The 17,435-nt window shown below is 43.9% G+C and overlaps 1 protein-coding gene across 3 annotated transcripts in view; it reads left to right on the top strand.

Annotated features, from left to right (window-relative positions):
• The first annotated feature begins 4,940 nt into the window (after positions 1-4,940).
• LOC106819210 (N-acyl-phosphatidylethanolamine-hydrolyzing phospholipase D-like) overlaps positions 4,941-17,435 on the top strand; it is a 14,914-nt gene continuing 2,419 nt past the window's right edge. For 2 of the 3 annotated variants that reach the window (XM_014823857.1, XM_014823854.1), the window contains exons 1-6: positions 4,941-5,194; positions 13,082-13,261; positions 15,335-15,572; positions 15,871-15,961; positions 16,361-16,529; positions 17,257-17,405. In XM_014823857.1, coding sequence (XP_014679343.1) covers positions 5,171-5,194; positions 13,082-13,261; positions 15,335-15,572; positions 15,871-15,961; positions 16,361-16,529; positions 17,257-17,405 — 851 coding nt within the window. In that variant the 5' untranslated portion in view covers positions 4,941-5,170. Of the gene's footprint in view, positions 5,195-10,321; positions 10,363-13,081; positions 13,262-15,334; positions 15,573-15,870; positions 15,962-16,360; positions 16,530-17,256; positions 17,406-17,435 lie in introns of those variants that run through there. The other variant, XM_014823855.1, reaches the window with a different exon arrangement.

Raw genomic sequence — 17,435 nt, 5'->3', positions numbered from 1 at the left:
GGCATATGAAAAACTGGTCAATTATTATAATCGACAGTGTCATACTCGTCGCATTTTATTTGATAAAGGTTTAGTAAATTATGTTGCTGACATTTTTATCATTGCATTAAAATATGTGCATTGCACTATTTGTATATTCACCTATCCTACCGTACCAGGGCCTTCCGAGCACTGGCTTTGCTGTCTCAAACAGTTGTGCTGTGGCACTAATTTCGTTAGGTATGCTCTCCTAAGTATTAAAGTCCTCCCGTGGGACCTGAAAAATTGTTAAATAATTATTGGCTGAAGTGATATGCACGTTTGTAACTAAAACACAAGTGCGATACGATATGGTCTTGGTACTGGTGTGACCTAGTCCGCAATGCGCAGCACGTTATAACTCCCTTTGCTAATCCTGAGGTGCGGCGTTCTATCAGGGCCCATTACTGGGGTCTGCAATCGGCTTCGGACTAGGTGTGGAACCCAACCAAACAATTTTTAAATTTAAAATATCACACGAATAACATATTTTAGTATAATAAAATTAATTAGTAGGCCTAGAAGGTGCATTTAGTTTTATCCACTTTCGCGATATTTAATTAGTTACACACAAGCATGGTTAGAGCGAGTATAGTATATATATATATATATATGTATTAATTATTATAATTATTATCATTCTTTAAGAGATGATTATATTAATTCATAAGGCATTAATTACCAAGAAATACACTGGTCGTACCTGAACTAAAGCAGCTTTCTTCAAAATGCCTCGAACAAATTGTTGCTGTATCAGGATTAAATGACTTGTCAATCCTGTTTATGGCATGATGTAATACTAATAGTAATAGTAATACTAATAGGGCTCGTCTCCACTCGGGATTTTTTCGTAATAGATGGAAACTTAAACTCTTGTTGCGTCCGCAACATGCACCGCAACCAACTACGGCACAGCTTTTACCAAGCATGGTCAATGAATAAGAGAAAGTAATATAATAGTATGACTAAAAACATAAACAAATAATGAAATATGCATAGCAGGCATTGCTAAGCATAGGACCGGAAGCAAGGCCGGACGTGGAGAGTGACTCTAACGGTAACGCCACCTACAAACGCCACATCGGCAGTGGAACTAACAAGTCAGCTATCCATGTGTTGTATATATCTATGGTCGGAGGGACCGCAGGCGCGTTCCCAAAATCTCCGGTAAAGGGGTATTTTTCGCGCGACAAAATCCGGCCCAAAAATTGTAACAAAAAAAAGGGGTGTATTTGACTTTTCACCCGGAGATTTCTTTAAAAAGGGGGTGTTTTTCCTCTCTCTCTTTCATCTTGAATATCATAGAAAACTTTATCAATACCCAAGATCAAATTCCTGCTAGTTTTGAAAGCTCATTCAGGATTATTTAATTTTGAAATGTAAAAATATTGCCCCCTAGTTCCCCTCGATCACTGAACTCTACACTACGTAGTTTAGACTGGTTCGACAGTTTCACACGCTACACTAACGTCACTATGGTTGGAATGAGAGCTCACCTGAGATAGGGTGTACATTGAGCAGTGTTCCGGATTTAGGGGGTCTCCAAGGCAGAAAAAAAACGCAAAAAGCCCGCAAAAGGGGGGTTCAGAAATTTGAGCAGTCCTGAGATAGGGGGGTGCTTTCAAAGGAAGGGAACGAGCATATGCGTACCCTAAATAACACTGAGTGGGGGGGGGTCGTGGGGTGGGAGACTGAGGACAGGCGGCAGGGAAAATATCTGAGGTCGGTAGAAAATTAAGGAGTCTAAGCGAGGGGCAAGAAAGGCAGTGGGAAAACGGGAGGGGATAAAGTTAGAATTTTACAACCTGCAGGCTAGGGCGCTCTCCTAATTATAAACACAGGTGTAAATATAAAAATTTATTTCACAAATCTATGCTGAGATACCCCCTAACTATAATAAATGCATATTCATCAGAAAATATAGCTCCTGTGGTGAGATATTGTGCATGCGCTAACACACTAACGTAGCCAGATTGTGTACTGATTGGGGACTGATTGGCATATGCAGCGGACACCTTACATAGATGGTATTCATCTTGTTTCTTAAGTGAAGTCTACGGATGGTATGTCATCATATAAATATATGCTGGGATACCTGCTCTTCATTTTAAATGCATAATTTTTGCAAAAATATTATTCTTTTCATGAGATATTGCGCATGCGCGAGCACCGTGTCTTGCGCTCAGAACGAAATAAAGCAAATTGCATAATATAGCTTGCTGAGTGAGAGAGGGGTGGGAGACTGAGGACAGGCGGCAAGGAAAATAGCTGAGGTCGGTAGAAGATTTAGGAGTCTAAGCGAGGGGCAAGAAAGGCAGTGAGAAAACGGGAGGGGATGAAGTTAGAGTTTTGCACCCTGCAGGCTAGGGCGCTCTCGTAATTATAAACACAGGTGTAAATATAAAAATTTATTTCACAAATCTATGCTGAGATACCCCCTAACTATAATGAATGCATATTCATCAAAAAATATAGCTTCTGTGTTTTGATATTGTGCATGCGCTAACACACTAACGTAGCCAGATTGTGTACTGATTGGAATATGTAGCGGACGCCCTACATGCAAGGTATTCGTCCTATTTTTTAAGTGAAGTCTACGGATGGGAAATTATGATATAAATCTATACTGGGACAACTGCTCTTCATTTTAAATGCATAATTTTTGCCAAATGTTGTTATTCTCATAAGATATTGCGCACGCGCGAGCACCCTTTCAGAAGCTCAGAACGGACTGAATAAAAAAAACTGCATAATATAGCTTGCTGAGTAAGAGAGGGTTGGGAGACTGAGGACAGACGGCAGGAAAGATAGCTGAGGGCGGTAGACGAAGAAAGAGTCTATGTTGGGGGCAAGAAAGGCAGTGGGAAAACGGGAGAGATTAAAGTAAGAGTTTTGCACCCTGCAGGCTAGGGCGCTCTCCTAATTATAAACACAGGTGTAAATATAAAAATTTATTTCACAAATCTATGCTGAGATACCCCCTAACCATAATAAATGCACATTCATCAGAAAATATAGCTCCTGTGGTGAAATATTGTACATGCGCTAACACACTAACGTAGCCCGATTGTGTACTGATTGGCATATGCAGCGGACACCTTACATGGATGGTATTCATCCTGTTTCTTAAGTGAGGTATACGGATGGTATGTCATCATATAAATCTATGCTGGGATACCTGCTCTTCATTTTAAATGCATAATTTTTGCCAAATGTTATTCTTCTCATAAGATATTGCGCATGCGCGAGCACCCTTTCAGGGGCTCAGAACGGACTGAAGCAAACTTCAAAATATAGCTTGCTGAGTGAGAGAGGGGTGGGAGACTGAGGACAGGCGGCAAAAAAAAGCCGAGGGCGGTAGAAGATTAAGGAGTCTAAGCGACGGGCAAGAAAGGCAGTGGGAAAACGGGAAGGGATGAAGTTAGAATTTTACACCCTGCAGGCTAGGGCGCTCTCCTAATTATAAACACAGGTGTAAATATAAATATTTATTTCACAAATCTATGCTGAGCTACCCCCTAACCATAATAAATGCATATTCATCAGCAAATATAGCTCCTGTGGTGAGATATTGCGCATGCGCTAACACACTAACATAGCCAGATTGTGTACTCGTTGGTATGCGCAGTCGATACGCCGTCATGCAAGGTCTTCCTCTTATTTCTTAAATGATGTCTACTGATGAAATATTATCATATAAACCTATGCTAGGATAACTCCTCTTCATTTTAAATGCATAATCATTGCAAAATACGATTTCTCTCGAGAGATATTTCGCATGCGCGCACACCGTGTTAGGCGTGCAGTGCAGTCTGAGGCAAACTTCATAATATTGCTTGCTGAGGGAGAGAGGAGATGGGAGACTGATGAAATGCGGCAGGGAAGATAGTTGGGCGCGGTAGAAGAAGAAGGAGGCTGAGCGAGGGACAGAGGAGACAAGAGAAATGACCTTGGTCTTTCTGGTGAGAAGTAAAAATATTCCACGTTAATGCATTTTTAATCCATTTTTTACTTGTAATGTCAGCTTCTGGCACGGGGAGGCAGCACCGTCCAGTCATGTAATCGATTGCAATGTCGGCTTCTGCCACGAGGTAGCAGCATCGTCCAGTCATGTATCGTAAATCATGATATATGATAGAATATTATATATATAATATGTATATGATATATGTGTTATATACGCAGGCCCGTAGCCAGGGAGTTGGGGGGTTTGCACGAACCCTTCCCGAGCCCCCTCCACACAAAAAAATTGTGTGTAATAATTGCAAAATCTCCATCGTGCATCCCACACCCTCCCCCCCCCCCCGCTCGGTCGCTATCCTCCCTCGCAAACTGCATGCAGTGCCCCTTCGCTCACTCAGGATACCCATGTAGATTGAGCCCATGAGCGAGAGCGCCATCTGTCGTGGAGTTTGCCTCCCTCGCTCAATCGCTTCGCGCCCTTACAAATTGCCAACATAGAAAAACGAAACCCCCCCCGCAATATAAAGCTGGCTACGGGCCTGTATATGTGTTATATAATATCTATATCGTAAATATATTCGTTATTATGGTAACGCGTCTTTATTATATTTATTCATTTATTTATTTTATTATTTATTTATCAAAACGCAAACATACATATATTTCAGTAAGCTTTCCCTAATCCACAGCTTTCGCGAGAGGTGTGTAACCCAGTGACATAAAGAAGACACTATCTAATACACGCACAATAAGATCGTGCCGTACCCATGATGATGAGGCTATTCCTGCCAATATTTACGCCTTATAAGTTATAGAGTCAGTCAGTTGACAACTGGCAAGTGTTGTTATGTATTTGTGTAATGTCAATGAAATTCGTTTGTATTTTTTTCGTCGTGAATTAGTATTTCACACATTTTTCTCACATTTTTTCTTTGCATGCTGAAAACAGAAATAAACACCCTATAGATGGCAGCACAATGCAGTGTAAATAATGACGCCAGATTCTAGAAACCCAGCATGATTCTCGGAAGATGTATTTTTGGAAATGTAAACAGTTTAGCCGTTTGTGAGACGGGGAATCCCTGTGGCACACCCATTAATAGACTGTAGGCGGTGACTGGGCAGTTTAGTTAGTCTCAGTCATATCGTCACTAATCAAAATTACGTGCCTTGTCGTCCAACATTTGCAATGGAAACGAAACTGTCGAAAGATGTGAGTGTTTGCTACCGTATCTAACTAACGCTCAAGTGGTCGTTGTCGTATCAGGTACTACAGACATAATATCAGTATCAGTAGTGGTTGGTATCAGGTAATATAAACATAATAGTAGTTACAACCTAAAACTACCTCGGGTACATATCTGTAGTACCTGATACGACAACGACCCCATCTGCCTAACTAACTGGTGTGGTAAGAGCACGAAGGGTTGTAGTATTATATCTTGCTGTATTATTCATACCAGTACGCAGTAGCCACTTATTCCCTACTTGTCACTACATCCTGTGTAGGCAGTGCCAGGGTACAAGGATAGAGAGCATGGTTGGTATGTAATTTTCGTGAATTTGGGGGTACACTCTTAAAAATCGAGAGTAGGCCTACTTACACCGCCAGTAGCTAGGGGACACCAAAAAAATAATGAAATGTAAGAATGTAACATATGCTAGTATAACTACTATAAGGTTAGCTCTAGAACTATATAGTCCTTCTCTCCACCACAGGGTGAGAAGTCCAGAGGCGCCTGTGGCAGAGTGAAGGGCTATATAGTTCTAGAGCAAGAATAAGGTTAGCTAGCATAGGATGAGTTAGGCTCAAGGGGTCGTTGTCGTATCAGGTACTACAGATATGTACCCGAGGTACATATATGTACATACACAAAGTGTACCAGACTTGTACTACAGAAGTGTACCCTAACCCGGCCTTACCCTAACCCTAGCCCTAACCCTAACCCTAACCCTAACCCTAACCCTAGCCCTAGCCCTAACCCTTACCCTAACCCTAGCCCTAACCCTAACCCTAACCCTAACCCTAAACATACCTCATATAAAAATATAAACATAATACTAAACAACCTAAAACTACCTCCTAATTATATAAAAATATAAACATAATACTAAACAACCTAAAACTACCTCGGGTACATATCTGTAGTACCTGATACGACAACGACCCCACATCTGCATGAGTTAGGAATAGAATAGCATAGTGCAGGGTTTCTTCTGAGGGAAAATTAGACAAAGGAGGTAATTGCCAGTTTGGGAAAAATGCGCATGATGGATTTGAAGGCGTGATATTTTGATTGGATTTGCGGATGGATTTGCGGATGCCGGGGGTGATCGAGGGCATGGCAATCTAAATATGCCAGAAGCACGTGGTGGTCAGTCTGCACGGAAAACTTCCACCCTCATTGGCCCAGCGGGCCTGTAGAAATGTATAATTCATTGGCCCGCACTAGGTTTTACAGGCCCGAATCAATGATCATCATATTATGAAAAGAGAAACCAAACCGGACCGGAAACCGGAAGTTGTTGCGACCTCTAGCAACGACAAACACGCATGGTGTTGACTAGTTACTTCCCCTACTTAAGATCGGGAATATGATGCCCTATCGGTAAATATTGGTAAATTTTCATGCAAAATATCGGGAATTTCTGTAAATTCTCAGACTGATCATCACATAAAGAAGCTGAAAGATCATTAATAGACCATTTACTCCATTTCACTGGCCCATCGGGCTTGTTCATTTACCAGTTTCATGGGCCCCATGGAAAATTTACTGGCCTCGGATACCGGGCCAGTGGTTAATTTCGCAGACTGGGTGGTGATCTATTTATTTTTGGGTTAACACTATTTTGACAACGGCGGGTAAATACAGGAACATTTTCACAACAGCGATGTTAAATTTGACAATGGCGTTGCTCGATCTGCCTCTTATGTATAAGAAACCCTGCAGTGTAGGATCTCAGTCCGTAATGCGAGAGTTATAGGTTTGATAGTGAAGCGAACCAGGCTGCGAGTACGGACAGACCAAAACAGTTTCGATGTAAGGCTGTTCGTCACACACTGTGTGTGTGCGCACGTGTGCGTGTGCGTGTACGCTCGCGTGCGTGTGTGTGTTATATATGTGTGTGCACGTGCATTATGTGCACGTGCGTGTTTGCACCTAGCTATATCTGCAATGTATTTTTATTCCAGGGTTTCTTCTACATAGGAGGCACTGCGGTGCACCGCCATTGTCAAATTTAACAAGGCTAACGCTCCATTAGGAGCGTTCCCAACTTTAATGTCATTAATATCGTGATATAAAAGAGATATAAAGGGGGGGTGGATTGATATAAATTAGATATCAAGGCGGGGTTTGATATGAAATAGATATCAAGGGGGGGTGCATCGATATCAATTACATATCAAGGGGGGGTTATATATGAAATAGATATCAAGGGGGGTTATATAGGGTATATAGAGGGAGCAAGCAATTTTGAGACTGGGGTATGTTCCGCTTTCGTTTTCGCTGGACTTCGTTGTCGAGCAAGCGAAATACAGAGCGGGCCATGTTCGCTTCGTTCGCTGACTTCGTTGCTCGAGCACGCGAAATACGCGAGCGAGGCATGTTCGCTTCGTTTCGCTGCGACTTCGTTGCTCGACGCAAGCGAAATACGGAGCGGGCCATGTTCGCCTTCGTTTCCTGGACTTTCGTTTCGCTCGAGCAATGCGAAATAACGGAGCGGCGTGCGATGTTCGCTTCGTTCGCTGGACTCGTTGCTCGAGCAAGGCGAAAATACGGAGCGGGGCGATGTTTCGCGTCGTTATCGCTGGACTTCGTTGCTCGAGCAAGCGAAATACAGAGCGGAGCCATGTTCTGCTTCGCTTTCGCGTGCACTTTTCGTTGCTCGAGCAATCGCGAAATACAGAGCGGGGCCATGTTCGCTTCGTTTCGCTGGACTCGATTTCGCTCGAGCAATTGAAATACAGAGCAGGCGCCATGTCGCTTCGTTGTCGCTGGACTTCGTGCTCGGGAGCAAGCGAAATACAGACCGGGCCATGTTCGCTTCGTTTCGCTTGGACTGTCGTGGCTCGAGCAAGAGAAATACAGAGCGGGGCCATGTTCGTTCGTTTCTCGCCTGGACCTTCGTTGCTTCGAGCAAGCATATACAGACGGGGCCATGTTCGCTTCGTTTCGTTGGACTTCGTTGCTCGAGCAGCGAAATAACAGAGCGGAGGCATGTTCGCTCGTTTCGCTGGACTTCGTTGCTTCGAGCAAGCGAAATACAGAGGCGGGGCCATGTTCGCTTCGTTTTCGTGACTTCGTTGCTCGAGAGCCGAATACAGTAGAGGCCATGTTCGCCTTCTGTTTCGCCTGGACTTCGTTGCTCGAGGCATAGCCGAAATACGGAGCGGCGGCCATGCTTTCGCTTCGTTTCGCTGGCACTTCGTTGCTCAGAGCAAGCGAAATACGGAGCCGGCGGCCATGTTCGCTTTGTTATCGCTGGACTTCGTTGCTCGAGCCAAGCGAAATACAGACCGGGCCCCAATTGTTTTCGCCGGGTTCGTTTCGCTGGACTTCGTTGCCTCGAGCAAGAGAAATACAGCAGCGGGGCCATGTTCGCTTCGTTTCGCCTGGACTTCGTTGCTCGAGGCAACGCGAATACATAGCGGGCCATGTTCGCTTCCGTTTTCGCTGGACTTCGTTGCTCGAGCAAGCGATATACAGATCTAGAGCGGATGGCCATGTTCGCTTCGTTTCGCTGGACTTCGTTGCTCGAGGCAGCCGGAAATACATAGCCGGGGGCCATGTTCGCTTCGTTTCGCTGGAACTATCGATTGTCGAGCAAGCGATATACAGAGCGGGCCGCTTCGCTTCGCTTTCGTTGGACTTCGTTGCCTCGAGCTCAAGCGAAATACAGGCGGAGGCCATGTTCGCTTCGTTTCGCTGGACTTCGTTCTCGAGCAAGCGAAATACAGAGCGGCGCCATGTTCGCTTCGTTTCGCTGGACTTCGTTGCTCGAGCAGATGAAATACAGGCGGTGGCCATGTTCGCTTCGTTTCGCTGGACTTCGTGCTCGAGCAAGCCCGAAATTACACGACCGCGCGCCATGTTCGCTTCGTTTCGCTGCGACTTCGTTGCTCGATTAGCAAGCGAAATACAGGCGGGGTAGGGAGGCTTTCCATTTGAGAGACAGCAGCTAGGAATAAACATGTACATAATTTCTTATATTTCTTATTTTAATATATATGAAACCTTCGAATCGAAGTTTACCATTGATATTAATAAGGAAAAAATATATGCGTGACTCCTGTTTCATGCTGTAAATGGTATTTTAGTTGCCATAGTAGGACATTATTGGTAATCCAAAATATCTATAATAACAGCTGGACAATAGTAGGCCTGTGCATTTCAAACAATGTTATGCATTATAATATTATTTATTATGTTATAATGAATGCTATTTAATTACTGAATGTTCGGTTGCGTTATGTTGTGTGTGTTGTGCGACCCCAACAACGAAGTAGCAACCTCCTTGGGAGTAGAACTTGTAGTACAAACAAGGAGTTTTAACATGATTGATTCTATTCGCCTCTCATTCCGTAGCTTCTTGCACCGCTTATGTCATGTGTCGGATGTCTTGTGTTCCCGCGGCCACATGTGGGTAGTGTGTATCTTGGCTGTGTGCATGCTGTGTCCTCAGTTGTGTACGTGTCAGCAGTTGCCTGCTGCTGTCCGTGTGCGGCTGGAATATTCGCGCGTGCTTGTGATGGTGTGTGTTTGTGTGTGTGCGCGCCGCCCGTGGGGTGCAGCGCGTGTGGGCCGGTTTGGTACGAAGTGTGTGCGTGCGCGGTGTTGCATGTAGTGTGTAATAGTTTATATTGTAGGGAATTTGTAAACGTTTAAACGTATATATAGTTGTTTAGCCTGTATCATGTTTACGTTTGTTCAATTATATACTGGTATCTGAAAAACCGTAAATTTTTTTAGTATTTTCGTCAGTCTTTTTACATGAAACAGACACAAAACAGAATGTGTGTGCTGCTGTGATGTGTCGAAGCTGTCTGTGTTGCGTAAATGATATGTGTGCTCCCCCCGTACACGAATATTAAATATGTGTACGTGGTGAGTGCGCTAGATTAATGGTTAAATTTAATAAATATTATACAGAATAATTTCATCACAAATTATTAAAAAAAAAATATTGGATAATAAAATACACAAGAATGTCAAGAAATAATTTAGTACGGTTCCTCAACTGACGGCGGCCGGTTTTCAGTGTGGCAATTTCCCGGCATGTAAACAAATGCAGCCGATTAAATGCAATGTAGCCACTTGTGCCGTGTTACGTAGCGCCGCCTACCGTCACGAAACCGTGTTTAAATGACACATGAAATTGGTAAGTGGTTAGGAACGATATAATTATGAGTTATATTATAGCGAGTTCGCACGAACGAACGCAGGCACACACGACCCACAAAACCGCGCGACCAGGAGGTAAAGACTAGTATTGTATGTGAAAGAAACTTGTGTATGCATTCGCGATCGATCGGAGTTAGTGAACAGATTAAAGTATGAAACCAGGTGGCCCTCGTTCGCTATAGTATAGATTAGCAATTGTAAGCAAGAGAGTGAAGCAGACACAGATAGACTTCTCTGGCGCGCGGCGTGGTGTACACGCCACACACGACACTGTCACAGGTAGCATGTGTCTAAGCCGCTTATCGACCATTAGATTTGAACACATTTGTCAACCAACTGCCTCTCTCACTCTTTACTCTCTCTCACCATCTCTCTCTCTCTCTCTCTCTTGCTCTCTCTCTCTCTCTTTCTCTTCTTCTCTCTCTCTCTCTCTCTCTCTCTTTCTCTCTGTCTCTCTCTCACCTCTCTCTCTCTCTTTCTCTCTTTCTCTCTTTCTCTCTTTCTCTCTCTCTCTTTTCCTCTGTCCCTCTATCTATCGTTCTCTCACTCTACCTCACTCTCTCTCCCTCTAACTCCCCCCACTCTCTCTCCTTCTATCTCTCTCTCCTTCTATCTCTCCCTCTCTGACTCTACCCTATGCCTCTCTATCTCTTCTAACTCTCTCTCTGTCTCCCTCACTCCCTCTCTCTCTCTCTTGCCATCTCTGTCCTTCTTCCCCTCTCACTCTACCTCTCTATCTCTCTCTGTAACGATGTCTATCTCTATCTCTCTCTGTCATTCTTCTCTCACTCGACCTTCTTGTCCCTCCATTTCTCTCTCCTCTCCTCTCTGTTCCTCGCAAGGAAGCGAAACATACCCCTGTCTCTAATTGCTGCTCGACCAGCGAATGTCCAGCGAACGGACGAAATGCCCCGCTTGGTATTATTGCTGTCGCAGCGCGAAGGCTTCAGGTGAAACGAAGGGAAGACGCCCCGCTCCGTATTTCGCTTGCTCGAGCAACGAAGTCCAGCGAAACGAAGCGAACATGGCCCCCCTCCGTATTTCGGTTGCGCGAAGCAAACGAAGGTCCAGCGAAACGAAGCGAACATGGCCCCTGCTCTGTATTTCGCTTGCTCGAGCAACGAAGTGCAGCGAAGTCCAGCCGAAAACGGTAAGCCGAACATGGCCCCGCTCTGTATTCGGCTTGCTCGAGCACCGAAGTCCAGCGAAACGAAGCGAACATGGCCCCCCTCCGTATTTCGGTTGCGCGAGCAACGAAAGTCCACGCGAAACGAACGAAACATGGCCCGCTCTGTATTTCGCTTGCCTCGAAGCAACGAAGTGCAGCGAAGTCCAGCCGAAACGAAGCCGAACATGGCCCCGCGCTGGTATTTCGCTTGCTCGAGCAACGAAGTGCAGCGAAGTCCAGCGAAACGAAGCGAACATGGCCTCGCTCCGTATTTCGACGTTGCTCGCAGCAACGAAGTCCAGCGAAACTGAAAGCGAACATGGCCCCCCAGCTCCGCTATTTGCTTTGCTCGAGCAACGAAGTCCAGCCGAAACGAAGCGAAACATGGGCCTCGCTCAGTATTTTTTTTCGAGCAACGAAGTCCAGCGAAACGAAGCGAACTGGGCCCCGCTCTGTATTTCGCTTGCTCGAGCAACGCAAGTCCAGCGAAACGAACGCGAACAATACCAGTCTCAAATTTGCTTGCTCCCTCTATATACCCTATATAACCCCCCTTGATATCTATTTCATATATAACCCCCCCTTGATATGTAATTGATATCGATGCACCCCCCCTTGATATCTATTTCATATCAAACCCCCCCTTGATATCTAATTTATATCAATCCACCCCCCCTTTATATCTCTTTTATATCAGGACATTAATGACATTAAAGTTGGGAACGCTCCTAATGGAGCACCACCCTGTATTTACCCGCCGTTGTCAAAATAGTGTCAATCCAAAAATAAATAGATCACCACGTGCTTCTGACTATATACATGGAAAATCGTAATGAAATTCACAGCAATGTTTCTTTTTGCGTGCCGGCACACTCCTGTGTCATTACCGATTGCAGCTTTTTCCTCGATTCCGGGAAAGTTTTCCTGTCACTCCCTCATACCAGTGCGGTGCCCACCCCTACATATACAGCAATAAGCATGCCCACGCGACTGTAACAATGAGTGCATTCGCCCCCCCCCCCGGACTTCAATCAATGCCGCCCCAGCCAGGAAGCACAAGCCACGATGTGCACAGCCACAGACGTGGGTAACAGGGGTGTCGCGGGCTGCTTTTTTTCTCTTTTTTTTATTTTGCGTGAATGCGTGAGAATGCGCAGGGAGTGCGGGAGAATGGGTTCAAATGCGTGAGTCTTCTGCGAAATGTGCAGCGTGAGACTTGGTAGGTCTGCTAACAGAGTAAGATTTAAACTAAAAGGCGAAATTTTATTTTCAGGGTGCATCAAATGCAATCTCAGACTCATTTTGCTGGGTGAGACCCCCAGAACCCCCTCTACCTCTCTTCCCCCGCGTCTGCCTGCAGAATCCACATTCGTGCCTATTGCACGCTTTTGAATCCATCATGCACGTTTTTTCCCCAAACTGGCCATTACCGCCGTTGTCTAATTTTCCCTCAGAAGAAACCCTGTATTCTCGAAACATTTCAATTCCATTGATTTATTGATTGCCGTGTGCTTTTCGTGACGCATAGGCAGGCAATAAGACATGGAAACCTGCACCGAACAAAACAGGAAGCACCTACAGTTGTCCGTGGACAGACTGGGTATCTCCGAATCCCCTCGGAGCATCATCATGGAGTATAGGCTGGAAAAGCTTTACTGCCATGGGTAAATGGTTGTTGGACAAAAGGCCTACAATACCTAGAACACAGGTAAGATTTTTACTGCATGTGTGAAAAAGCACTTCAATAGAGTCGTGCTATATCAGTCAACTCCATTACTCTGTATTCTGAGTGTGTCCAGCCACAGGCCATAACAGGGGTAGAAATTAACTTTTGAACAAGGGAGTCCAACGGACTACTCCCTGCCCTCAAAAAGTTCCCTCTTTGTCCGCAGCAAAATGGATAGTAGCCTCTAGGATTTTACTGCATTCAACTGTACTTACTGTATAACAAATCGTCTATACCCACATGTATTTGTCACCGGATACCTAATTAATTATTTACACATCAACGCTACGAAATTTGAACGGCGCCATGACACCCGCGACCGTGCTGCCACCCCGAAAAAGTTGCGAATTTGACAATTCATTTTGCAGGTTACAGACCGAGGGCTATAATCACAAAAGTGCAATTATATTTATACCTAAATGCTATTTAACCAAACGATATTCATTTTAGGGCAAATTTATCCATATTATAACTGAAACTATATGTCGTTTATAAGATATTACAATCCTTCTGCTTTTAAATGAATACATAAGAAACACCCTCGGTCTGTAGCCCTTGGCTGGAAAGTGGTTTTGCGCAACTTATCAGATCGTGCGCTTTCAGTGGCGCCACCGTCGTTGTAATCAAACTGTAGTCGTTAGTTTTAAAACATTTTTTAATAATATTTCTAAAGGTGATTGAACCATGAAACCTTTTATGTAGCGTAATTATAACCTAAATTAGCTGAAAATAACCCTAGAACCTAGAGTAAACTCTCCCTTTAACAATAACGCATGTGCTTATTTTAAAGATTCATGCGGTTGCACGTCTGCCAAATTTTCTTTGGATATTTGCTGAAAAAATACAGTAATTCCGCGAGGCCGTGCTCTGGAACGAACTAGTTAGTGTATAGCAGAATTTTCTGGGAGTCACACGGACTCCTGCATATATGTCAAATCAGGGAGTCCGACAGTAAATCAGGGAAAATTTGACTCCGGACTCGCATTAATTTCGCACCCTGCCATAGCCCTAACCTTATTCCTAACCTCTACCTCTGATCCTCACCTTAACCCAAACCATAACCGTAACACTAAGCCTAACCTTGAGACTCGCTTTAAACCTAACCACACCTGTAAGACTAACCCTAAACATAACCCTCACATTGACCCTTATGTTCACCCTAACCCTAACAATGAGCCTAACCCTAACAGTAACACGAAGCCTTACCTTAAGACTCACCCTATCCCTAACCATAACTGTAAGACTAACCCTAACCTTAACCCTAACCAGGGGCGTAGCCAGTATGTAGCACTGTAGGCCCGCGCCTACACTTTTTTTGGCCAAGTTATCTTTTTTTTTTAAACACCCATAATTCAGATCCATAAGCTTGCTGGACGAGTTTAAGAGTCTAGACAGGAAAAACTATTGAAATGAACGTAGCAAGAATATGGCTAAATTAGGTGACCTATTCTTCTGTCATCTAGGCTGTCATTTCTATCGAGTGCCGTTTCATTCAACACTCTACCCGCCGAAAAAGACTAGGATCCGATCTTGTCAGTTTTTTAACATTTTTAACTCGTTCGTAACCCTATTTTAACTCGTTTGTTTTTTGGGTTTAAAAGTGATATTGAATGAGGTGTCTCAAGTTAGCAAGAGGCCAGGGAACCAGAATGAACACTCGGGAAGGGCCGTTTCTGGCCATCTGGGGGTTTGTAAAACCAAAAATTTTCTTGTACGCTCCGCGCCAACCCATGGTGGCGCTCCGCTCAGATAGTCGTGCCTACAACTTTGAAAATCCTGGCTACGCCCCTGCTAACCCTCACCCTAACCTTAAATATAACACTAACCCTGACCATAACACTTATCCTAATACTATCACCAAACCTAACCCTAAACCTAACCCTAACCCTAACCTCAACCCTAACCTTAACACTAACCCCAAATTCGTGAGAAAAAAACTGAAATAAACAACGAAACCGAAAAAAATGCAAATAAACAAAACCGGGGTAAAAAAACGAAAATAAATAAATACTGGAAAAAAATCGTCATGGTCAATAATTTCGCCGTTTCCCGCAGGAGCTGGACCGGCGACTACCGATACTGCCGATCGACTTCCATACCGTTCTTCAGCCCACAGATGGCGTTAGGGTCACTTGGATCGGCCATGCGACAAGTCTAGTCCAGTTCGACGGGATCAATCTACTTACGGATCCCATGTTCTCGGAGAGGGCCGCTCCGACGCAGGTCATGGGGCCGCCGCGTTATCGCCTGGTCCCTCCCAATCTGTGGAACCTCTTGAATACGCCCGAAATGAGTGCGTGCGTCATCTCACTACAGCATCTAAGGTTTATAGTTGATCGAAATCTGAATGATATCGTAATTTAATGTCATGCGCGCATATTTTTTGTGATAATATAATTGTGATAGTAACCTGTATATTTGTAAAATAATCGCAGTAATAACTCGCGCCAGTTATGATGCATTCTCCATTGCTAAAAGTTAATTGATTTTGAAGTGTGGTTCCTTGTCTTCATGCTGTTCTAGTGCTACTAGTGGCTCATTGGTTCAGAAATAGAAACCCCAATGCGTACTCCTTGCCTTGACGTTTTCAGAAATCCATGCTGTGTTGATAAGCCACAATCATTATGATCATTTGGATTCCGACAGCGTAATTGAATTGAATAGCCGATTCCCGGAAGCCTGGTTCGTATATACATTCTGTTAAATGAGCAAACCTCACATGCAGAGCTAAAATGCGTAACTTTTCGGCTCGCAACCTAATTCCCCACGCATTGTGATCCGTGTTCAACACGATCGTTTCCCGTATAAATCGCAAAAATTGAACACACGCTGAATCGCTGATAAAGATTCTGTCTCGCCTATTAGCGGACATATACTGACTACTCCGGCGCAAAAATGACTATGAGTTTGTGATGTTTTACTTATAGGCTATAATGTAATGGGAAAAGAAATAAGGGAACTATCCGTATTCTCTAACTTTCCTTTAGGCACATTTCTTCTCACCCACTGGTTGTTGATCATCGATGGTGAAAGATCGTTAAATTAATAAAATTAAAATTAATAAAGGTTTTTTTTCTGTAGGTGGTTTGTACCGGAAGGATTGGATTGCTGGTTTAAAGAAAAGGGTTGCAAAAACACCAAGGAGATGACCTGGTGGCAAGAACAGGAACTACCGACGCATCGACATATCAAGATGGCATTCACGCCTGCGCAACACTGGTGCCAACGTTTATCAACCGGTGTTAATCATGTAATTAATTAATTAATTAAACTCCAAAAACCATGTGTATTGGTCTTTATGAAGAAAAGCGAGTGGATGTAAAACCTCTTAAAAATGTCACGTTCTTTGTGTCTGTTTCATACTAATCAAGTATTTTATGTCAGCATGGGTCTGCGCGAATTCCCAAAACTTGTGGTAAACGTACCAAAAAATCCCAAAAATTATTAAATAAAATTCATCTTTCGTGTTAAAATCATACTCTGCATTAAGATCATATTCTTCGTCATGTGTACATGAGATATAGTATGCAATAATTCATCATTGCAGTGGTTATTGTTTATGGATCCTGCTATATTTTAGTTTTGAACTTTTATTTTGGACTCCTTCATTTTGGCAGAGAATATAAGTAAGCTATGACTGTGTTCATGCATCAATCGTGTATGTTTCTTGGATGTTGCGTGACTAAAAAACAACAAGATTCTCACCGATAGTAACCAGCCTAAGCAGAAGGTTATCCCTTGATCAAAGTTCAAATTTCTACCATAAAGATGTTAGGATTATATGGTGAAGATGTTAGTGTCGTCCTCTCGGTTTTCAGTTTTTAGCTCAGCTGACGAAGTCAGATGCAGCTTGTAGAATCGCATGAATGTCTGTCCGTGCATGCGTCCGTCCGTCCGTCCGTCAACAGTTATGGCACAAATCTTTATTAGAAAGTTCAGAAGATTCATCAAAGATGTTATCTGTTTTTGTTTTGCAGGTATTGTGGGGAAGCTGGGCCGTGATTGGTCCAAAACACCGCTTCTTCTTTGCCGGCGATACGGGATACTGTGATGTGTTTAAGTCGATCGGTGAGGAGTATGGTCCGTTTGACGTCGCAACGATACCCATAGGATGTTACGAGCCCCGGTAAGCAAGCCCCGTGAGATCGTAGCATCA

The sequence above is a fragment of the Priapulus caudatus genome, unplaced genomic scaffold, assembly GCF_000485595.1.
Source record: "Priapulus caudatus unplaced genomic scaffold, Priapulus_caudatus-5.0.1 Scaffold2979, whole genome shotgun sequence".
Classification (NCBI taxonomy): domain Eukaryota; kingdom Metazoa; phylum Priapulida; class Priapulimorpha; order Priapulimorphida; family Priapulidae; genus Priapulus; species Priapulus caudatus.
Note: the sequence above shows the minus strand (reverse complement) of the source record. Positions and strands in the feature narration are given on the sequence as shown.